Raw genomic sequence first — 23,805 nt, 5'->3', positions numbered from 1 at the left:
TTCAGAGCTAGCCAAGGACCCTGGTTGGGGAAGTACTTGCCTTTTCCTTGCTAATTTTATTTTCTCTAGTTCTCTTCTCTCTTTAGTTTTCTTCCTGTCTTCTCTCAGATTTTTTTATACCAGTTGGGCCACCTAATGAATAAATGATACACAGAATTGGATATCCTCTGATGGCTGTACCTGTAAGCCTCAGCTGTTTAAAAATTAAAAGACATCTGAGAAGAGCATGGGAAAGGAAGACCCAAAATATTCACCCACTTAGTGGGTAAACAGCTGTGCTAGTACAGGGACGAATACTTAAGCCTGCCTGTAGGCAGAAAACGTCCTGGGGTGGGGTATAAGTTGTGTGTAGAAGGGAAAAGGAAGTACTGTAGAGTGGAGACTTCTGTGCCCTAAGGGAGGGATGGGTTTCCTCTGTGGGAACAGCTATAGCTGCCTACTTCCTTCCTCAGATTTTGCTGCACTGTTCAATATGCTAGTCACTAGTCACACAAGGCAATTAAAATTTATTGACTTAAAATTTAAAATTCAGTTTTATCAGTCACAGTAGCCACAATTCAGAGCTTAATAGCCACATATGGCTACTGTATTGAACAGTGCAAATATAGAACATCATTTTCATCACTGTAGAAAGTTCTGTCAGACCCTACTGAATTAAAGGTATCAGAGGTATGAGAAGAGGCTGCATGTGTGCTGGCCCTTTTGGGATCAAATTTTTAACAGGCGTAGGGTATATGTTATCTCTTTGTCATCCCCTTCCCATATCATGTTCTGGTAGCTGGGCTGTTCACGTAAAAAAACAGGCTCATGAGCTCCATTTGTCCAGCCCTCCGGCATGCTCTTTTCCTTGCTCCACCCCTTCAGTCCCTGGAAAACAAGCTGAAGAAAAAATTTTTCCATCAACTTTGACCTAGTTTCCTGGTCACAGATTTATAGGGACAGAGCCACTAGATTCATGAACAGGTGAGACAGGGAGGAACAGAGGTAAGCATTCAGGCAAGAGTCACTGTGGCAACAGAAGAGCTAGATTGACAGTTTGGTAATGAAAAACTGGGAGAGACAGAGAGCTGAGAGAGTGCAAAAAAGCTACTGAGTGTGAAATACAAAAAAAAATAAATGGAAATTGAAATGGGATAGGATCTTTTCAATCTCACTTTCTATTCAATTCACACTGATTTTATATAGAACTTCTAGCTGTCTGATGTTTACAATTAGTATGGGGAGGTCCATAGAAGTGTCAGTTCCCAGTAAGGGCCAGGACTAGATTTGTCTTCAAGGGTTTAAATAAGCCAGAAATCAGCAAGTCCATTGGCTTCTGCCATCTCAGGGTTTCTCACCTAGTCACTCCTTTAGGAATAATAAAAATGACTTCAATTAAGAGTGTGATATCAATCCATTATAACCCTACAAGGAAGAAATAACTGCAGAAGCAAATCCTAAGAGATGAGGATGGGGTTGAATAGTCAGCAAATATATACTGAGTTATGATTATGTCCTTCAACAGAACTCTGCTAGAAACTGCAAAGATTAAAAAAACAGCATCTGCCTTCAAATAATTTAATACTTGTAACTGAGTAATTATTATTCTAGTCAGCATATAAACCATACTCACTCTGTAAGACACCCTATGACGACACCAAATTATGAAAAAGGGGACCCTTGACCCTTTCCATCCAAATTGCCTCACAAACCTTGTTTCCCTATTTCAAAAACTCATGCAGTGCAAATTGAGGGAATTTAGTAATAATCAGTTATGGAAAATCTATCAAACCACCAGAAGATCCCACTACAGTTCTTTAGTGAAGGAAAATCAAATGTAGAACAAATTCCTTCCCTCTTCAACCCTCCATTCCCCACTCTGAATGCACTCTTTAGGGTTATCAAGGAGCATCCTCTCCACAGGGAGCATCCTCTCCACAGTATTTTCAATAATGTGAACTTGAACTTCAGGGAAAATATTTTTCAGGTACACCCTTTTTCTATTAACTTCTTCAAGGCCATCTCACAGACAAAAAGAAAAACATTTTTGCAATTAACAATTTTTATTTTTATTTTTTACAAAGAATACCCCTATCTTGGGTGAAAATATATCTGGTTAAGTACAAAATATAGTTTTTTATCATACAAAAAGATACACATTTTTTTTTTTTTAAAAAAACACAAAACAGAACTAAAACCACCTTCAGCCCATGTACTTTCTGGCTGTATAATGCTAAGGGTGGAGCTCAGTGCTGTGATACAGGACTGTGAACAAAGTGCTATGGCTGAGGGTGATGGATCAAGTGCTAGGGTCCGCAGTGGGAAAGGGGCTGTCTGTGTCCCATCTCCTAACACTAGATGGGAAGGGGGTCTGGGAGGCTGTTTTGAGGACTTGCCCTCTGGTTTCTCATGGCAGTGTCCAGAGGCTCTAATTGGTGTTAAGGCATCATGATTCAGAGTCCCTCTGTGGGTCTGGAGAAGTTCATGGGCAAGGCTGACAGCAGCAATCTTTTTATGATTAGAGTCAGAATGACTTAATTCTATATACTGGGACAAAGTCTCAAAAGTAAAAAAAAATTTTTTTTTTTGTCATTGTGCTCACCCTTAGAGATAAAGTAGACCAGTTTTAGCTTACATCTGAAATGGAAAAACAAAAAGTCTGATAGGAATTAAAGTGCTAAGATCACCTTAGAATCAATTCCAAGGAGTCACATGAAAAGAAAAACACATTTTCCCATATGAAAATGTTTGCAACAGAACACAGTTCAATAATATCTAAAAATGGCTTTTAAGACATCTGGTGATGCAATATAACTACTGCTTTCAGTGAGGCTAAAGTACATTCTGAGCAAAGACAACTTGAAGCTTCTTTCCTTTAACACATCACAGTGGAAGCTCTCTCTGAAGTCCTAACCAATTAGCCATGGATTTTTTTTTCTATAATAAGCATATACAAAGAGCAACACTAATTTTAAGAACCTCCTTTTCCCAAAGTTTTGGCTGCAATTTTTCCTTTTCATTTTCCTAGTTTACTAAAGCAGCCCTGCTCTATATATGGCACAAAAGTTCAAGGTCTGATGTTGTTATAACAACCAATACTCCCCCCCTCCACAAACAGCTTGGGGAGACAATGCCAGGGGCCATTTCTATACCTGACTCAAAACTACTAAAAATGCCTCAATTTTCAAGGAGATCTGAGGAAATGGGATGGACCTGAGTTTTTCTAGTGTGTCTTTAAACCCATCCAGCAAACACCCCTTTATCACAACATTGGCACAGGCTGAGGACAACTCCTCACCAGTTGAGGCCCAGGAGATTGCCTGCTGATGACCTCCCACATTGAGGAGTTAGAGGCTGGGGTGGACCCACACCTTGCTGTAGAGACTGTTGAGTCTCTGAAAAAGTTAGAGTCCAGGAAGAGAGGTGGAAAGAAATAAGTAGGTACAGCTGCTGCTTTTCTTTCACACATTCACTGCACATTGTTGTTGAGGAGGCAGGGATCCACCTGGGAGTAAGAAAGAAGAGACCATTTTAGTTTGAATGAGAACTAAAAGAGCAACACAGTTAGCAATCCCTCCAAGTCAACATCCTATATAAAAGGCTTAAGACAAATGTAGTGACAAAAACTCTCACCTCAGTATAAGTAGGTGGTGGCATGAACTTGAACTCAGGAGCATACATAAAAATTGGGCTGTCTTGGGAGCCATCCACCTCATCTAGCAAAGGAGTAGTGGGGCTCTCTAATCGGTGATCTTCAGGAATGATATCCATATAGCAAGGAGGAGCTAGAAAAAGAAAATAGGGGATAAGATGCCTGACTAAGAAACGACTAATCACCACAATTTCCAAACCCAAGCAAGCCAGAGGGGAAGGAAAGACATTTGGCCTGGCTCACCTTCTGGGGTATCAGGGATGTTTAGATCTACCCAACTCATTTCGGAGCTGGCCATGCTGGATGTCCGGCTGTTCAGACCTGACCTGCTGCCAATGACCAGAGGCAGGTCAAGAATAACTTTCTTGGAGCCAGGGACACTAACATAGATCTATGAAAGAAGATAGCAGCATGTTAGACTAGAAGTCTGGAGAAAAGACTACTGTTGTAATGACAGATGAACAATTCCTCTTCTAGAACCACTCCCACTCACCAGTAAGGAATATTCAACTCGAAGGATGTTACAGCCCAGGATGGAAGGCCTGATCTTCTGTACCCGAAGGCTCTTGCCACGCCATGATGCACATGTGCCTGAGATAATATGATTGCCTCTGACTGATGATAACTTCTGCGTCAGCACCTTGGTTTGACCATTGGCAAGGTAAGTGTGGCGGGCTACTATGGCAGCTTTGGGGACCACGATGCGGGAACACGTATTCTCAAAGTCAGCATGGATGGCAATATCATCACCTAGCAATGAGAAAGATAAAAATTTATTAACTGATACTCAGTACAGTTAATGACTTTTCCTCTGCCAGAGCTCTGCAACCACCACCCTCTTCTCCAAAGCCAGAGTGTTCCTTATAAGTCTATCTTAGGCACTAGGTTTTTACCTTCACAGAACCCTTTTCTGTCAATTCGAGCAGAGACAGACACCCGTCCATCAGGAATAAACATGCAGGAAACTTTCTTCTCCTTTTTAGCAGACACAGGTGCCTATGCAGAATGGGGAAAAGGGTGTTTTGTGAATTTCTAGATATCCTTCCCCTGCCTCTCTTTCCTTTTCATTCCTTCTCCAGAGGCGGCAGCTTTTCCTCCCACCTTGCAGACTAGGACTTTATTCCCTGAGGTACTTCAATCTAATGCTCAAGATACCTGTCTTATCACCCCCCAAAACTCAGGAGAACAGAATCTTCAAATGATCCTCACCATTAAATCAGGAGTATTGACATCCACTAGATCCATCACTTCAAAGTTTTTCTTTGTCTCTTGAGTTGGCTGGCTGGGACGATCAAGAAAAGCCTTCACCCAATAGTCTACGCTACCGTATTTTCCTTTGAATGATGTTCCCAGAGGCCTATGTTAAGAAAAAAGGCACAAATAATTTTCAAATGCTCACCAAGAACAATAAATGATCAGAGGAAGGGAAGATTTTTAGAGACAGAAGGTGCATTTAGCTGTTACCTACCCTTGAGGAAGCTCAAAGCCGAACTTGTACTCATATTTATTTCCAGGTCTCATGATCACCATTTCATTCTCACCTGAAAGGAGAGAAAAGTGAGCACCTATTAGGTTTCTTGTTACACTTAAAATGCAACCATGCGATAAGAAATGCTTGGGCAGCATGTGAGGATATTGAAATACCCCCATTTTCACCCCTATGTTCTTAAATGAGAGATTCTGATGCATTTTTTTTTCTTCAGGATAAAGTTGCGAAGTACTGTAATGTTCAAAAGCTCAACCAAGATAGTTAAGCTACTAGCATCTCAAAAAGAAAGCAAGCAAAGTAAGCAGCCTTAAGCATGGGGTAATCTTTGAATAGCTGCAGCAACTACCCTCAGATCACCTTAGGACAATGCACCATAAGATATCGTACAGACCACCCTTTTAGGGGGGGAGAGGGAGGGCATGCTTGCAAATTAAAACTTAAAAAAAGGCAACCTCAGCAACTTTGAATATTCATTATAGGCTCCATTTATTCATTTCGGTTTTCTTCTCTAATCAGCTTTCACCCTCCAGACCTTGCTTAATAAATAACCAACCTCGGGCCAGTCCCTCAGAAAGGCAAGAAGGAAAAGTCGTTTTCTTACCTGTTGGCTGGTCTTCCAGGAGAAGCGTGTCTTCGTAGCGCAAGTAATCCAAGGTCTGCTTGCACTGCTGGGAACCTTGCATCCAGAGGACTTTGGCCACTCCGCAAGCCAGGATCCTGACGGCTTTGATTCGAGTAACTTCACACACCTCCAGTATCACCCGGCCAGCTACCTTCTCCCCACTGCCGTATACCTTCTCAGGGTCGTTAAAGGCCACCTCAAAAGACTTGATCTTCTTGAACATCACCATGATTGGGCTGAATTGGCTCAAGTTAGAAACGGAAAACCAATTCAAGACCAAGAAGTACCCTTGGCAATAAACTGAAATTATTTCACTCTTCCTAAGTAATGAGAGTGTCCTTGAGCAGGTTGGGCTTTAAAACAAAATAAAAAGATTTAAAACAGCCCACAAACTACTCTCACCTACTAAAATTTCCAAAAGATGTGGAAAAAAAAAAAAATTAGGCTATTGGTAATGCCAAGGGATTTCAAGAGAAAAATAAACTTTATTTTTTTTTTCTTTATTCCCCTTAATAACCGGAGAGCTCAAGAGCTAGGATAACAGAACTCAACCGTAAAAAACAAGAGGTTTCCACCAGGAGCCGGAAACTGCTCTATATAGTAGCGCTGCCAGGCAGGACCACGCGAGCGCTGGGCTGGAGGCTCGTGCTGCCCTCGTGCACAGCCCTCCCATTGGCTGTCCGTCCCTTGTTTACCAGGAACCCGACCAATCAGCGAGGGCGCAGAAGCGCGTGGACACGGTGTGCTCCTGGCGGGGAAAATGGTTGTTGTGCCCGGCTGCCTGGGAGGGAACCGTGGACGGAGGGAGCAGAGGGGGCGAAGGGGGCGGAGGGGGCGGAGAGGGAGGAGGAGCGGCTTCCCTTGGGGCCAATGGAAGAAGGGCCCGACTGACCCTTAAACCTATCCAAGGGCGAGCGGCAGTCCGAGGGCGGGTGCGGATGCTTGTAGTCTGGGAAGTGTTTTGAAGTAAAGGGAAAATGTGCTTATGAGGGAATTTCGTTTCTAACCTTAGCTATTGCAGCTAATTTAGAGGCACGCGATTATTCCTGACTGTCAAGTTGCAAGTCGTGTGAAAGACAACCCCATAACCCCAAGAAAACTCTAGGATTGGGGTGGAGGACAGGAAGTGGTGGTGGTACTGTTTAGGATGAACCCCTTTGTCCTCTCCCGATAGCTCTGTGCTTAGGAAAAAAAAAAAAGCCTACCGTCTCTGAAGAAAGGGAGATCTTATAATTTTAAACCTCTCTTCAGTCTTCATTTGTAAAGCGTGTATGTGGGACTTAGGTCTGCCTGCTCCCTCCCCTTTCTAGCGCCTCGGGGCTCTGGGGCTGCGTGTTTGAGCTGGTTCCCACCCCCTGTACCCTCTATTTTGTTCTCTCTGTTCTTTGGAACGGAAATAGTAAGGGCGTGTTTACATCCTGTTGCTTATCCCCTCATCTCTTCAGTTTCTACCTGCAAAGTTGAGGAACACTTTGTTTTTCTCGTTTACCTCATTATGTCTTTAGTAAGGTGTGTCCTCAAGACTGGTTATCTCTCCCTTTCTCTTTCCCAGGGTGGGCGCGCAGGGGGTGAGGTGGTGGTGGCAGGATACTTTGCTCGTTTCATTCTTTTACTCTGTCTTCATTCCCTTTCCAGTTCAATAAATCAAATGTACGTCCATAAATCTGTTCCCCAGCACTCCTCACAGCTTTCAAGTTAATTAAAAGCAGGAAAAAGTTCTCTTGTTTATAACCGAAGTGTCAGTTGGAGAGATGGCTGTATCCTGTTTGAAGGAAGAATTTCCCTGTCTTTTAAGTTTTTGCCTAAGCACTTTAGAAATCAGGGAAAAGGGAAAAAGACGAAAGAAGGATCAACAGAGCACTGTAAGTTCAAGCTAAAAGGGGCTTTGTCTCCTCATTCTTCTCTGCTGGTTTCATTTGGCTGTCAGATGGGTTTTTCCCTGGCTGGCCATGAGACGCCTTAGGAGCTGATTCCTGAGAAATCACTCATAAACATAATAAAAACCTGTATGCAATGATTCAGGGATTCCCTCCCCTTTGATTTCTGAGCTCCTCCCGTATTTGTGCTGAGGAATCAGGAGATTATTACCTCACTCCGTGCTGAAAAGAGGAAGATAGTGTCCCCAAGATTGAGATAGGGAGGTAAAGAGAAGAATTAGAGTACATGGTATACTACTCTCTCAGCCAAAAGAAGGCTATTCATTGCTGTTAAGGATCATTTTTCCTTCCTCATATACCTTAACTGGGTTGATACCCTAAGGCTAACAAGTTACAACTCTACCCTGATATTAAGCAAGCTGAAGAATCAGGCATCATGACTCTATTGGGAAAAAGAAGAAACAAGCCAGCACAACACCAAGGAACAAAAAGGGAACATGTTGATCCTTAGGGTATGACAGTTTGAGGTGGCACCCTGTTCTAGAAAGTTAACCACCTAGGTGTGAGGTGTTTTCAGCTGGTCAATAATATTGCTTGAGTTATGGGTACAGAGCAGGTGAGGCTTTTACTAAAGTAATTTTAAAAATTCAAAATTATGGCTTCTGGGAGAATTTTTAATTTGATGGGTATGAAAGTGTATATAAATATGAAAACTTCAAAATATTTACAAATAAATACATGAATCAATATTGTTTAACAGTGTGATATGTAACTACATAAATTTTGAGGAGATGGGAGGAGAGGTGGGTAGTATTAGGTCATGGTGGTGTTAATTTGGGACATCTTGGAGAAAAGACACCCTCTATTTATTTGGGCACACCTATGAAGTGCTGAATTTTTGAGTTTTTAAAAATCCTACAACAGTTCTCTCTTGCTCTAAGTTAAGCTTTCTGGCTCCTGTTTCTTCATTCCTTCTCATTTTGGAGAGCTCAGTACAGACCCTGTGTTTGCTCCACGTTGTGCCTGGTTTCCCTCGAATGCCAAAAAACTATTTAGTTTTGGCAGTAGCAGCTGCCTACCAGGCCGTTAGCCAAAGCATGTTCTGAAATAGAGCCCTCCTGGAGAGGGTTGTTTATGACCTTTCACCTTATAACCTGGTATTTGGATAAAAATCTGCCCCCTGATTCTTCTTTCTCAGTTCCCTGGTTGAATGAAAAAATTCTTCTAAGTCCCTATCCTGAAAACAGAGTACAAATATTTGTAGGATGCAGGAAAGGGGAGAATCCAGAAGGAACACTAAAGCAGGGCTAAATCCAGGAACTTTGCAAGCTACCTGTGCCTTCCCCACCTTCTTCAGTCCAAGTGCCTATTGGAAACCAAGAGAGGATTGTTATTTGGTTGCTTTACTATATGTAGGTGGTTGAGTAAAGCCAAAGCTTTCAGGAAGGAAAAGTGCCTTCAGCACTCTCCTGCCGGTCAGAGACAAGTTACTAGTTGGCATTTCTCTTTTCTTTAACCTCTGGCCTGACAAACATTTAGAGCTGTAAAGACTCATAGTTCCCAATGTAAAACAAACCCCTTTCTTTGTCCTTTTAATATCTTCTGTTACATCCATGCAATAAACTTCCCTTTTACCCTTGTTCCCCATCTTCTTTTCCATTTTTTCTCTAGGGAATGTTAGTTGAGAGGCAGATAAGTGTTTGAATAGGAGTGTAGAATTTGAGACTGCCAAACTGTGAGTATAGCTTTAAGACATAGATGAATAAGAATGTATTAATATTTGTATAGCACTTAGACTTCAAAATGACTTTTTAAATAATTGTCATTTATTGAGCACATATAATGGACCAAGTCCTTTACAAAATGATCTGAATAATGTTTTATTTATAAGGTCATCTTTTTCCAGAAAGGATTTAGGATTAGATTATTTCATTTAATTCTCACGATAACCCTATGACTCAGGGTTGATTAAGTCAGGCTCAGAAGGGTTAAGTAACTTGCCCAAGGTCACACATTTTATAAGTAGAGCAAGATTTTTAACCCAGGTCTGTCTAAGGTATGTACTCTTTCTACTATGTTTTCCTGCATCTCAGTCTTTTAACTCATAATATTTTGTTTCATCTTTACAACACTCCTGTAAAATATTCCAGATAAGTATTAGACTCTTAGAATTTTAGAGCTAGAAGTGACTCTTAAGAGGTGTTTTGTTTTTTGTAAACCATTTCCCCTTTTTTGTTAAAGTAACTTGTTCTAAGACACACAGCTAATAGCTGGTGGAGCTGCAATGCAAACCCAGAACTCTTTTTTTTTAATTTTTTAATTCAGTTTTATTGAGATATGTTCACATACCATACAGTCATCCATGGTGTACAATCAACTGTTCACAGTACTATCATACAGTTTTGCATTCATCACACCAATCTATTTTTGAACATTTTCCTTATACCAGAAAGAATCAGAATCAGAATAAAAAATAAAAATAGAAAAGAACACCCAAATCATCCCCCCCCATCCCACCCTATTTTTAATTTAGCTTTTGTCCCCTTTTGTCTACTCATCCATCCATACACTGGATAAAGGGAGTGTGATCCACAAGGTTTTCACAATCACACTGTCACCCCTTGTATCATCTTCAAGAGGCAAGGCTACTAGGTTGGAGTTTGGTAGTTTCAGGTAGTTACTTCCAGCTATTACAATACAATAAAACTTAAAAAGTGTTATCTATATGGTGTGTAAGAATGTCCACCAGAGTGACCTCTCCACTCCATTTGAAATCTCTCAGCCACTGAAGCTTTATTTCATTTCATTCTGTATCCCCCTTTTGGTCAAGAAGATGTTCTCAATTCCACAATGCCAGGTCCAGATTCATTCCTGGGAGTCATATCCTGCATTGCCAGGGAGATTTACACCTCTGGGAGTCAGGTCCCACGAAGCGGGGAGAAACCCAGGACTCTTGATAATTAATCTACAGTTCTTGTCTCTAGGATGCTTTTTGAGGACTCTGGGTTTTTTTAGTTCAGCTTTAATTATTAAGATTCATTTGGAAACCCACATTCCATGTTTATTGGGCTCTGTTTTCTACTATGCTGAGGAAAGATTGGAGGCCTATGTATTGTCCAACTTCTTCAGGACAAGATGGGGAGAGGGGCTGAATTAACGTGTTCAGAATATTGCAGCCTCATTTTAGATATTTCTTAAAGTTTCCTTTATACATGGTAAAAATATCTTGTTCCCCATCTGTTGTCTTCCCTTTAATGTTAAATTTCTTAAGAGAATAACCTATACCAGCTTTCTCTGTTAAACTTATCCCTCTGTAGTTTGGCTTCTACTAATTCTGAAATGGTTTATTTCATGGTTTCCAGGGGAAACCAGAATAGTTTTTTAGGCCTTGATCCCCTTGATTTCTATATAATTTGAAAACTGCCATCTTTTTAAAATTTAAACACTCACCTTGACTTTTGGACTTCATCTTTTTCTCCTTTGCTAGCAATTCTTTTTTTATCTGCACCCTGAAATCTTTTCTTGAGTGTTTTTCCTTGACTCTCTGCTTTTCTCAGTTTACACTCTCAGTTTGCCTATCTACGCATCACTCTGTGTTAACGACTTTGAGATCTATACTATACCTCTAGCTTGTCTCCAGAATTCTAGCTAGCACTTCAAATTCAACTTGGTCAATAATGAACTCAACCTTCACCTTCACATCAATTTCTTCTCCTGCCTGCTTTGTTTCTTTTAATGGAACCGTGATTCATTCCCCAGTCATTAAGGTTTAAAATCCAGGAATTGCCGTTGATTTCTTCCTTTCTGGCATTCCCTATATCCAATCAACTGTCAATTTCTGTAGAGGACATCTTTCCAGTGTTTCTGGAATCTGTCTCCTGTTTCTTATTCCATTGCCACCCATCTGATTTATGCCCTTATTGCTTTTACCTAGATTATTTTAATAGCTTTTAATTGACCTTTCTGCTATAATCTGTAGATCAAGACTAGATTAATTCAACAAAAATTGAGTTCCTGCTCTTCCTGTGATCCTCCAAAACCCATTGTTTACTGAATTAAATACAAATGCTTCAATCTGGCATTTAAAGCTTACATAAAAAGGCCAAACTTTCAGTCTCATTTCCCGTTACTTCCTCTTGAATGTACCCTATAGCTCAGCCAAACCTGAGTACTCAGTATTCTCCCAGTGCATCCTTCTCTGCCTTTGTGCCCTTGCTCACTTTTCTCTCTACCTGGGATACCTGACCTTTCTTCCTCATCTCTGCTTCTTGAACTCCCCATTCTTGAGGAGACAAATGACATTTCCTCTCTGAAGCCTTTCTTGATTCCCAATCCCCTCACCTTGCAACCAAATATGCTTTAGTTCTCCTTTGAGTATTTTATAGCAAGCCATTTATATTTCTCATATAACACATATTGTACCATGTGTAAATTGCCTGTTCTCTCCTAGATGACAAATTCCTAGAGAGCAGCAACTATGTCCTTATCTTTGTATTTGTATTCTTTATCTTTGTATGCTTCATTGTAACTAATAGAGGATATTTTACAGTGTAAATATATTATTAAATATAAATTAAAATGAAAGATTGGGGTATGTCTCTGAAGTAGAATACGCTGCAAACCTCAACCTCAGTCCCTTTTGCTATTCTCTAACATACATAACCATCTCTCTTCAAAGCAAGCCTATGGCTCAATAATGTATCAGAGCAAGAGAGAGAGGCATGAGAGGTGATGGTTTGTTTTTGTATAAGGGAAAATTGGACTGTGTTGATGTTTATAAGCAAGAAGGAGATGGGACGTTGCGTGCTTAGCCCAACTTCCCCTTTTCTGAGAAATTCTTTCTTACACAATTTAGGAATCCACTCGGCTCAGCCTTGCCATCCAGTGGAAAGATTAATGTATTGTCAAGATCCTTGGTCTAAGAATTGTCTTGTAAACTTATCTGAGACTTGAAACTTTGACCCAGACCACTCTACTGAGTGGTGAAGATGATTCTTCCCTCATGAGAAGGAGCAGAGGAAGTAAATTCGGAGTTAATGACTGAGAGGAAGAAACATATACTAAAACGGTTTCTGCTTTTTATCCAGACTGACAATTAATAATACTTTCTTTGTGAATAGCATTTTACAGTGCACATAGAGCCTTATAAATGTGCATTAGAAAGCAATTGCACAAACATTTGAGTCTTACTAGGTAGACATACAGGTATTATGATGTCTTATTTTGCATAAGAGAATATTGCAACTCAGATTGCTTAAGTGACTTGCCTAAGGTCACTCAGCTAGGACAAAATTCAAGGTCATCTGACTTATGGTTCAAAGATCTTTCCACTACTGCCTTGCTCACCCTTAAAAAGAATGTCATCCCTTTTGTAAAACTGTCTGATTTCTCCAAGCAGATTTAACTGCCATCTCCTCTGTATTCCTACAGCATGTTGGACATACTTCTATCAGATTTTATGAGTATTGATCATTTATCTTGTAATTATCTGTTTATCTTTTCTTCCCTCTAAACTGAGATCCCCAAAGGTAGGAACCATGTTCTCTGATGGCCTAGCATGGTTTAGGTACTTGAAAAAATTCTAAAATCAATATAGGATTAAATCAATAGGATTATTTTAGCTCGATCAGCTAATGTGTGGTATATACGGGCTCTAGTATTGCTCGCCTTCTGGTTTTGGTTTCTTCTCCAACCTTGATGGCATTCCCTGCAGGCTGTGGGCTTGATTTAGATGTAGGGCAGTGACCCCCTTAAAGAGACAATAAAACTGTAGCTGAACACTTTCTGTTTCAGATGTTGTTGTTTTATCAAAGGGTCTTTGAATTCTTGACTGGGGTGAGGTGGGGTGAAGGACATGATGAAGAGGCTGATTAATCTAATTTTTAAAAAATCTAATTTAAACAGTTACCAAAAGGGAGGAGAAGAGGAAAAATGCTGAATCAAAGACAGATTACATGAAACCCTTGCTTTAAAAAACATTTATGCTCTTTGAGCCAATAGCAGAGAATGATTCCAAAATAACCCTGCAGTGGAGGCAGAATCTAATTATCCTTTCTTATTTAACTTTCACATTCCAAAAGCCCACCCTCCATTCATATACAAGTTTTATCTCAGGAAACATGTGTAACTTACTTCTTCCTATTAATTGTTGAGAAGATGGTGAATAATTTGATTTGGGAGTAGGCAGAAAAATTGAGGAAGTGCTTTTATTTTCTAATGTTCTTCCTTCTTTCTCTTCCTTAGTGCTGATGCAGTTTCTTGGCACTGATTTTGAAAAACGTAGTTACTGGGTCATGGATATTATCTCTGTTTCCTTGAGACGAAATGTGGAAAGGAACTTACATGAAGTACATAGGATGGGGAGAGGGTAGGAAGGTGTTGCGTTGATCTGAGAAGTAGTTGAGGTTGCCACAAATTTACAAAGAGGAGAAACTTAAGTCTAACCAAGGTTGCAGTGCACCTCCTTTTAAATTAAAAATCATTTAATATAGTAGAGTTAAGAATCAAATAGTATTAAATGCTTCTGCAAAAAAACCCAGCAGTCTTCAGTCCCCTCTATGGAGGCAGTCTTTTCCATCTGCTAATTGCTTCATGTTTTTAAATGTAGGCTTTTTCTTTTATTTCTTAATTTAGAAATATTAGACATATCTACTGTCTTTTGGTTATAGTAATTGAGATTTTATCTCTCCTACATCATTCTGTCCCCACCTTTTCTTTCCCCTTACCTCATCCTCCCAATTAAGTTATATCACAGTTTCAGCTAAATCAGTTGTCAGTATCTACATTATTATCACTGTGTAAATAATATCCAGTGTGGAGCCAAATAGTGTATTTTGATTGTTTCATGTCTCGAAAAAACTTGTTTGTCATGAAATAAATAATTATCCCATTTAAACAATTTATTTTGTGTACTATACACCTCTCTCAACTGATTTCCAAAATGGGCCATCAGTTTTGTCAAATACCTATTTTATTGTTTTCTCCAATTGGTTAACATATCAATCAAACAAATTATTTTTCTTTGGCTAGCCCCAGTGAGTACAGGTAATTCTTTTTAGTCACCAGCGCCACCTGCTGACTATTGGTGGAGTGGAAAAATAGGTTTCTAAACCAAAAAAATGTCCTTTTCATGGTCTCGGACTTTAAGACTGACAGTCTGGAGGAACGAATATGGTCTATGTGATAGGAATATAGGAGAGAATACAGGATCATTAAATATTCTCTTTCCTTTTTCCCATCATCCTCTTCTTTTCTGTTTTTTTTTCCTAAAAGAAGGAATATCTTGGTTCTAATCTTTCTTTTCAAGCTATGATCATTCTTAAGCCCGTTGTCTCCTGTCTGATCCACCAAAGGTAGAGGGAAAAGTGGGCTACCAATTTTTTAAATTACAGCTTTATTGAGGTATAAATGACATATGATAAATTGCGTATTTGAAAGTGTATAATTCCATGAGTTTTAACGTATGCGTACACCATGAAACCACTGCCTCACTAAAAGAAATGAACTTATCCCCATCACTCCCCAAAGTTTCCTCATGCCTCTTTGTAAACCATCTCTCCCTCCCTCTGTCCATTCCCAAGTAACCACTATAGATGTTTCTGTCGTTTTGTATCCATGGGATCAAACAGTGTGTGCTCTTTTTTGTTTGGCTTCTTTCACTTGCATCATTATTTTGAGGTTAATCCATGTTATTGTGTGTATCACTAATTGGTTTCATTTTATTGCTAATTTGTGTTCCATTGTATGGATTTACCACACTTTATGTATCCATTCAGCTGTTGAAGTACATTTGGCTTGTTTCCAATATTTTGGTTGTCACATATGAAGCTGCTATGAACATGTTATCATTTCTCTTGGATCAATAAGTAGAAGTGGACTGTCTAGATTGTATGGTAAGTATGCTGTTAACTTTTTAAGAAACTGCCAAACTGTTTCCCAAAGTGGTTGTATCATTTTATATCCCCAGCAACATTATATGAGAGCTCCACATCCTTGTCAACACTTGAGAAGGTCAGTCTTTTTGATTTAGCCATTCTAATGAGTGTGTAGTGTTTTCTCATTTTTTTTTCAATTGTGAAAATTCTAGGTTTACTGAAAAATAATGCAGAAAATACAGAGTTCCCATATACCACCCTGTTGTTAACACCTTGCATTGGTATAGTGAACTTGTTACAATTGGTGAAAGAATATTATTATAATTGTACTATTAAGTATAGTCCATGGTTTATATTACGGTTCATTGTTTGCATCGTACAGTCCTATGGGGTTTTTAAAAAAATTTATTGTGATAACATATACAACCTAAAATTTCCCCTTTTAGCCATGTTCTAGTTTGCTAATGCTGCTGGAATGCAAAACACCAGAGACAGATTGGCTTTTATAAAAGGGGGTTTATTTGGTAACACAGTTACAGTCTTAAGGCCATAAAGTGTCCAAGGTAACACATCAGCAATCGGGTACCTTCACTGGATGATGGTTGATGGTGTCCGGAAAATCTCTGTTAGCTGGGAAGACATGTGGCTGGTGTCTGCTCCAAAGTTCTGGTTTCAAAATGGCTTTCTCCCAGGATGTTCCTCTCTAGGCTGCAGTTCCTCACAAATGTCACTCTTAATTGCACTTGGGATATTTGTCCTCTCCCAGCTTCTCTGGAGCAAGAGTCTGCTTTCAACAGCCATCTTCAAACTGTCTCTCATGTGCAGCTCCTGTGCTTTCTTCAAAGTGTCCCTCTAGGCTGTAGCTCCTCTTCAAAACATCCCTCACAGCTGCACTGATTTCCTTCTGTTAGTCAGCTCATTTGTATGGCTCCACTGATCAAGGCCCACCCTGAATGGGTGGGGCCATGCCTCCATGGAAATATCTCATCAGTTATCACCTACACTTGGGTGGGGCACATCTCCATGGAAACATGCAAAGAATTCCAATCTAATCAGCACTAAAATGTCTGCCCCACAAGATTGCATCAAAGAACATGGCTCTTCTTGGGGGACATAATACATTCAAACCAGCACAAGCCACATTTAAATATATAATTCAGTGCTGTTAATTGCATTCAAAATGTTGTGCTACCATCACCACCATCCATTACCAAAACTGTGGTTTTAATTTGCTTTTCTGTAGTGACTAATGATATTGAGCATCTTATCATATGCCTGTTTGGAGTTACCAGTTTTTAAATATTCTATTAGTAATGGGGCTGACCCTAAGTCTGGACAAAGGAAGCAATGTTACATGACATTTACTATAAAAGAATCTCATTCACCAGCTGACTTTGAAATTCTTCTTAATTGACTTCAAATTCTCACACCTGAGGAAAAAATTACTCTTTTGAGTTAAGGAACAGTTTCTAAAAGAGGTATTTTGGATTCAAATGCCTATGTTATCTGTAAGTGAAGTGACAACCCTGTATTCTCAGCCACCCCACCCCCATTTTCTTCCAAATCGTTTTTACTAGATTAGTTAAAGTTCATTTCAGAAAGCATAGAGAGTGGCAGGCATTATTGGCAGGCAGAAGTAAGAGGCAAGGGGGAATGAGATGTAGGTGTCTGTAAACAGTCTTTCCCCAGAAATGCTGTTACATCACCATTCCCAAAAGATGGATGCTGGCAAATACGGCTCTGATCTTACACCTGTGGTGCTATGGATACAATAAAATCCAGATGGATAGGCATTTTTCTGGACTATGAGTTGGGACAGGTTTCATTTTACAATTTGGATAACAGGTGTCTCATTTATGCTTTCTCAGATACATTTAAAGAAAAACTTTTTCCTTATTTCTCTATTGGATTTGCTTCAGATTTTCTTACAATCCATATGGTAACCATTGAATGAAGAACTAAGAATATTGTGTATTTGCTAATTGTTGGTATATGATATCAGTGATAATGGTATTTGGTAATTTGGTTGTTTATTAATTTTTTCATTTTAAATAATTAGAGTCGTGGGAAGTTAGAAAGATAATGCATTATGGTCTTATTTTGAAACACTAGAAGACAGTCATTTTCTGTCCCTCTGTTTTTATACCTAATAACACATTGATCATGTCTGTTTCACAAGAATGTTGGAAGAAATGACTACCAGATGGTTTTGCAATTCTAAAATAAAATAATTCCAAATTAAAAAAAAAAAGCAAGCAAGCATAGACTGCTTTGAGGGAATGGCATGATGACTGTGGTCCTTAGAGGAGGTGGAGAGGAGAGAATAGGGGATGAATAATTGCAGAAGAAATTTGAAATGGCAGACTAGATAGGATACCCTGTCTGGTAAGCACTGGCCGGTCTGTATATGTGTTAAGAAGAGTTTTGTGGGGTGGGCATGGCTGAGAAGAGAGGGGGAAGATAACAATAAATACATAATTAGATCAGGAAAAGGAGGCCCTGGATGATGGACTTAAAGGGAAACGATAAGGAGACAGAGACCAGAAACAGTGGTAAGATACTGAAGATAAAAGTTGCCACCTTCATAGTTTTGTTCAGAGCAGCACTGTTACTTTTAGACTACTTCAAAAGAGGACAGCTTCTCTTTTTCACACTGGTTTCCTTCAACTTTGGTCTTTTTCCTCCTCTCCCCAACTCTCCCCTTTTCAGCTTCATATGGAGAAAGAAAAAGGTAGCTTTTTGGTGGCATCCCCGACTTCAGCACCCACCCCACCCCCCTTTCCCTGCTCCTTTCCCTGCCACAACTGAATCTTCAGTGACTCTCTTTGTTTGACAATATAGTGTAGTGATTAAGAATTCAGGCATTGGATCCAGTTTGCCTGGATTCAGATTTTGGCTCTGCCACTTATTAGCTGTGTGACTTTGTGCAAGTCTGTACCTCAGTTTTCTCACATGAAAAATAGACATGATTACTACCTTCCTTAGAAAGTTGTGAGGATTAAATTAATTAATATTTAAAAAGTGTTTAGAGTATTATCTGACAGATTTTGAGCACTCAAAAACTGTTAGCTATTAATCAAATTTAAGCCCCACTTTCAAGGCATTCATAATCTGGCCTCAGCCCATCTAACCTTTTGTCCATTACTCCCTGTCCACTTCATTTGAATCTTGCTGGTTTTCTCACTGCATTGCACATCTAAGCATAACTCCAGATGGTTGCCTACCCAGTTTCCCAAGCTTATTTCAAATCCCAACTCCTCTATTACATCTTATTACTTCTTATTACTCTAGTTCTCATCAACCATCTTCCCAGAACCATAGAATATCGTGAACAATTACGCACTCATCATTCTTTCATGTGAATCAGTTTTGTCTCCCCAATAGCCTATAAACTCCCAGAGGGCAGGTATAAAATCTGATACTTCTGGGTTCTTTCAGTGGGCTGAGAATATTGCCTTTATTCCATTTCCGGCGTCTGTAAGGAGATCCAACATAGGCAACAGAGAAGGGTGTGGGAGAATTCATAGCTTTAATGACATATTAGTTGGAGATGAGGATGATAGCTTCGGTCCTATCTGTGTTATTCTCCAAAGGCAGAGACTCCCTTCACCTAAGATCCAGACAGATCCCACTTTATTTCTAAACCAAGCAGAACATACCTTACACATATATATTCATCAAATAGACTTCTTTCCTTAATCATTCCCTTCCTTCTCTACCTTCCAAGAGAATGTTAGAGCTTTAGTTTCTTAATGGGTGGTAAGCATATCTTCCTCTTTCAGTTCTTCCTTCTCAGAAGTCTCAACCCTTAGGTTTTCTACAAAATGTCAGGACCCCCACAACCTCTAAGCTTGTAGGTGTGACCTTAGGAGCAGATGGGCTGGCACAATTTGCTTACCATAAAGTGGGCTAGGAAAATTAGTGAAAAATCCATTGAGAGGTCTGGAATGCAGAAACCTTGCCCAGAATCCTTATCCTCTGACCATTTCAACCCTGAACTGCAGCCTCATGACTGGATTAATGTCATTGTTTCAAATGTCACCTAGTCCCCATTTTCCCTTCAGTGTTTCTTTATGTTCTTCCCTTCCAACCCCTATTCCCAAATCATTCTCCAACTGGTCATGGGATCACTGGCCTAGTTATCAAACACAAAGCCACAGAATGAAGATCCCAGAAAGGAACGGAACTAGGAGGGTTACTGAGGAAAGAGGAACCCCGGCATCTGAGGGGAAGAGATGCAGCTTCTCTAAGTCTGGCAGGAAGACTCGGGCATCCTCCAGAGCTGCCTGAGCTGCTACAGTAAAGTTGGGGTCACCAGAGATTAAAACATCAAAGACACATGAATGGAAGTAAGCATCTTCAACTGGCAGCCCTTCCTTGCACAGCTGTCTAGCAGTATCAACGGTTATAGCTCCCCGACGGCTGCGCTCTGATCGAGAGAGTCGCTGACTTAGGGGGCACCCTCCCACACAAAGCTGCAGGTCTTGCTCAGCTGAGAAGGCCCTGGCCACTTCCTCAGCTACCTTGATGGAGAAAGAGAGCTGCCTAGCTGTCTGACGAATGATTATGGTTGTGCCAATATAGGCAGCTTGGATCTCCACATGGCTCCCAGGGTTAGTAGTTCGAATGGACAAACTTGAGCCTCCAGGTCGGTCACCTCCATTGATAGAACCATCTTGAAAGGCTGCAGGGAGATTGTTCACTTCAGCCTGGTAGACCTTCTGATCAATACATTCTTGCATGTTCTTAAATATGATGGTGAGCTGTGAGGACCAGAGGGAAAATAGTTCATTAGGAATCTCATCCAAGCTGAAATGCAAGGCTTATCATGCCCCTCACTCCTTGATCTCTTCTGTTCCAGTATTGCTTCACCCCTACTCAATCTCTCCTTTTTTAGTCTCAGTCTCATCAATTGACTTCCCCAGGAGAAGGAAGAGTTTCCTTTCTGAAACTCCTCAATCTGGGGTTCCTCAGCTCTTCTCTCCCCAACTCTCTCTTTAGTGTTTTCTGTGAGTAAAATTCTCATGAAGAGAAAGAGGTTTACAGGATCAAGTATTTGGTAGGAGGGCATGACTCAAGATGGGAGAGTGGAGGAAGAACAGGAATAGGAAGCAATGTGGTGGAATAGTGGGGATGGGGAGGACGCGTGACAGTGGGGTGATAATGAGAGGCTCTCATGGGTGAGTCGGGAAGGAACAATTGAGTCCCTGACCTTCCGGGTGGTGGTGGCGTTGGCCCCAGATGCCACAGGGGAGCTGGTGGCCTGGACGAAAAGAAAGTCGTTATCCAGCAGGGGCCAAGCTCCTTGGACACGGCACGTGTGAAAGTGGTGGTGAAAGCTGCGCACGTGAGGGTCTCCGAAGGAGGCGCAATGCAAGAAGCCCGGAGGTCGACCGTGAAGCCGGGAAAACCGGCCTTCATAGTCACAGGGGTCCGGGGCTGGGGGTCCGGAGGGCCGAGCGGGGCCCGCGCCTGGAAGGGCGGGGCCCCGGGGCGGGGGAGGGGCCGTGGGGCCCTGGCGGGAGCAGTTGTGCTGAATCATCAGGTCTTCGATGCCGTGCACCGCCGAATGGAAGGCGAGGTCCCCGCGGCAGGTGCGGGCAGTGCGCCGAGTGCAGAGCGCGTAGGAACGGAGGGCACGACAGAGGCCGCCGGAGCCCACCTCTCCACCCCGGCCTCCTCCTCGAAGTGCTTCTGGTGAACCCCCTCCTCTAAGGCTCAGGGTGGACGACACATACTCAGCGTTGCAGCGGAGGATCTTGCATTGGGAATGAACTGAAGACAGAAGAAGAGGATAGTGAGAAGGTCACCAGATCATCGCGCCATCGGAGTCTCCTTATAACTCTCCCAAATCTCAGTAGGGGATTTCAGCAGTTCCTGAATCCCAACTAGGCCCTTCCCCAGTCCCCAGCCCCATAGTCCTGCCCATATTTTTCAGTCTTATGTGATCCCGCTAGATCTCTTTTCCCTGTCCACCAAGGGCTTCCCCAATGCCCTTCCCCAACTTGAGTAGGAAATAGAAAGATACCTATTTGAGAGTGGAGAGAGTGTCTGGGACACCTCAGCACCCATCTCTTCCTGCCCATACATGCTCACATGCCCACCCTTACAAAGCAGCCTACCCTCTAGATTTCCCCAAACCCTTCCCTGGCCCTTCCTTACCATGTCCACAGAGGAGCAGCAGAAGAGTGAGAGTGCTTAGAGTTGGGGGACTGCCATGGGGGGACCGGGGACAAGGGGACTGGCCTGGATCCCCCATACCTATCCAACCAAGTCCCCCCAGGCTCCAGTTCTTTGCAGCTGATGGCCCTCCTACCTAGTGAATTTTGACCAGACGTCCTGTAAGGGACTGAAAAAAGAAATTTGGCTAGGCAAAGGAGAGAGAGAGAAGAGTTGAAGATTGGTCAGAGTGGTGTGAAGAGAATTTGGGGGAGATCAAGTAAAGGATAAGAAGCTGAGTTTGGGGGGGGGGCTTCCCAAAGTAGAAGTGTGACTGTTAAGCTTCCATGCCCTGCTCCCGTGGCCTCATTCAGATCCCTTGTGCAATACCCCTAGCTGGGGGTGGAGGGAAGGTTGAGTGGACTCGGGGTGGGGATGGGGGGCAGAGTCCACTGTATTGACCCATCCTGAGCTACAAAACAGCAGAAATGTCAAAAATTGAAAAGTCATTGGGATAGGTCAAATCCTGTTGCCCCATTGGTTTCCCCAATAGCATTAGGATCTGAAAATATTTCAGAAACATACCTCTTATTTGCTCCTTCCCATCAGGAGTGGATACCCTCTAGGGAGCATTCATTTCTTTTCCTCCTTTGTGTCATAATTTTCAGAAAGAAGGAATAAGAGTGGAATACATGTCTCCTCTCTAGAATATCAGCATTCAAATAAAAAGGGATCCAATCCCTTTTATCTGCTCTAGAGAGCAACCATTATAATCCCCCTCTCTCTCATGGAATAAAGGGATGCAAACCAAGCATGTGAATCAGCATTTGTTGTTTTCTGAATTAACAGTTTTTGTATTTTTCCAAACCTGTCTGAAGAACCAAACTTTCCATTAGTCTTTCCTTTGCAAATTCAGAAGTTCTCAGTCCCTCTTTTGATGAGAACAGGAGTTGGGGAGAGGTCAACTCCCTCCTGCTGAACTTCTTTCTCTTGAGATATGGATATGATGTGGGAAAGAGTCATGCAGGTGGAAGAACAGGATGGAGGGACTAGAGCTATGGGGAGAAATTGTTACAACAAGGGGCAGCACCCACTGTTGGAAGTCCAGCATGAAGGACACTGCTAAGAAGTAGGAACAGGGTGCAAGGATATCAGTGACTAATCATCTGAGGCTAAATTTGGCCTTGGTGAGAAAAACCACAGAATGGAGGGTGTGGGGAACTCCTCCTAAAACTATCAGATGTCTCGAGATAACAAGGTAAGGGGGGGAACTAAGACTGCTAGAGGAGAGAAGGAGGATTAAACTTCAAATGGTCAGAGGCCAGGGGCCAGGAAGAAATGGAGACAGAAGGAGAGAAGGAGATTAGGACACATTGGTATGAGAGAGATCTTAGCTTTTTGACCAGAGACCCCCATGTAGGTATTTGTGATTTTATAAAAGTCTGACTTCAATCCCAAAGCTTATCAAAGGAATTGCAATTTCATTTTGACTTACTGTTTCCAGAGGTCAAACATTACTCTGATATCCAATTCTCCAGTTATGACTGCCTACTCTGTCGGTCAGGTCCAGCCAGGGTATTCCCCATCTCTTTCTCCATGTCTTCCTTGTATCCCCAGCCCGGCTGCAATCTCACTGAGGTCAGGGAGCCAGAGAAGGTTTGATGTGGGGAAAAGGGAGGGTATGCGGCTGGCCAGAGTACTGGACAGCTGAGCGGGGGAGGGAGGTAGCTACTGAGTTGACGGTTTTAAAAATAGCTAAGTCCAAAATTCCAGGAACATTGGTGGGGGTAGGGTGTAGGAGTAGGAGAAGTGGCGAGGGTAGGACGATTAGGAAGAATATGGAGGTGCCAATGGAGGGAGATATGAGAGCGAAATATGACAGGCAAGTCAGATGTCCAATTCCAATTTGTGTAACTATGGTCACTGCCTACTCCAGGCAGCCCTCCAGCATTCTCGAAAATGAGCTCCTGGCCTTGAGAAAGTATATTGAGCAATTAGCTACATTTCCCTCACCATCCTCATCCCTTCTATATTGAATAGTGTATTCTATTTCTACAGATAATATCTGGGTGGTAGCTAACTTGAAATAAAATCCATAGCAGAGGTAGTTACAACCCCTCCCCCATCTTTGTAGAGTATTTCAGTAGGACTAA

At 41.6% G+C, this 23,805-nt stretch overlaps 2 protein-coding genes across 3 annotated transcripts; both read right to left on the bottom strand.

Moving 5' to 3' along the window:
- Positions 1–2,071: 2,071 nt before the first annotated feature.
- Positions 2,072–6,315, bottom strand: LOC119526759 (thioredoxin interacting protein). Its single transcript, XM_037826147.1, has 8 exons — positions 5,722–6,315; positions 5,100–5,172; positions 4,841–4,988; positions 4,525–4,627; positions 4,125–4,381; positions 3,875–4,022; positions 3,613–3,764; positions 2,072–3,484 (listed from the first exon to the last, which is right to left on the bottom strand). Exons 1-8 carry the CDS (start codon positions 5,969–5,971, stop codon positions 3,449–3,451), a joined length of 1,167 nt encoding a protein of 388 aa, XP_037682075.1. The 5' UTR covers positions 5,972–6,315; the 3' UTR covers positions 2,072–3,448.
- A 12,688-nt stretch (positions 6,316–19,003) lies between these two features.
- On the bottom strand, positions 19,004–23,349 carry HJV (hemojuvelin BMP co-receptor). Of its 2 annotated transcripts, XM_037814915.1 has the most exons (4): positions 23,148–23,349; positions 21,656–21,842; positions 20,706–21,268; positions 19,004–20,256 (listed from the first exon to the last, which is right to left on the bottom strand). In XM_037814915.1, exons 2-4 carry the CDS (start codon positions 21,750–21,752, stop codon positions 19,636–19,638), a joined length of 1,281 nt encoding a protein of 426 aa, XP_037670843.1. In that variant the 5' UTR covers positions 21,753–21,842; positions 23,148–23,349; the 3' UTR covers positions 19,004–19,635. The 2 variants fall into 2 exon arrangements, with proteins under 2 accessions (XP_037670843.1, XP_037670848.1); XM_037814920.1 differs by lacking the exon at positions 21,656–21,842 and having other exon boundaries at positions 23,148–23,342.
- Between the last annotated feature and the right edge of the window lie 456 nt (positions 23,350–23,805).

Source organism: Choloepus didactylus, chromosome 2 (genome assembly GCF_015220235.1).
Source record: "Choloepus didactylus isolate mChoDid1 chromosome 2, mChoDid1.pri, whole genome shotgun sequence".
NCBI classification, from domain to species: Eukaryota; Metazoa; Chordata; class Mammalia; order Pilosa; family Megalonychidae; genus Choloepus; species Choloepus didactylus.
The sequence above is the reverse complement of the archived record's forward strand: the minus strand, read 5'-3'. Positions and strand labels throughout refer to the sequence as shown.

Excerpts from the sequence above, each read along its gene's own strand:
- LOC119526759 (XM_037826147.1), bottom strand. The coding sequence starts at position 5,971 with ATGGTGATGTTCAAGAAGATCAAGTCTTTTGAGGTGGCCTTTAACGAC. Across the intron at positions 5,173-5,721 it reads CCTGGAAGACCAGCCAACAG|GTGAGAATGAAATGGTGATC; the intron begins GTAAGAAAACGA and ends CTCTCCTTTCAG. Across the intron at positions 4,023-4,124 it reads GAGTTGAATATTCCTTACTG|ATCTATGTTAGTGTCCCTGG; the intron begins GTGAGTGGGAGT and ends CTTCTTTCATAG.
- HJV (XM_037814915.1), bottom strand. The coding sequence starts at position 21,752 with ATGGGGGATCCAGGCCAGTCCCCTTGTCCCCGGTCCCCCCATGGCAGT. Across the intron at positions 21,269-21,655 it reads GCTGCTCCTCTGTGGACATG|TTCATTCCCAATGCAAGATC; the intron begins GTAAGGAAGGGC and ends TTCTGTCTTCAG. Across the intron at positions 20,257-20,705 it reads ACGCCACCACCACCCGGAAG|CTCACCATCATATTTAAGAA; the intron begins GTCAGGGACTCA and ends TGGTCCTCACAG.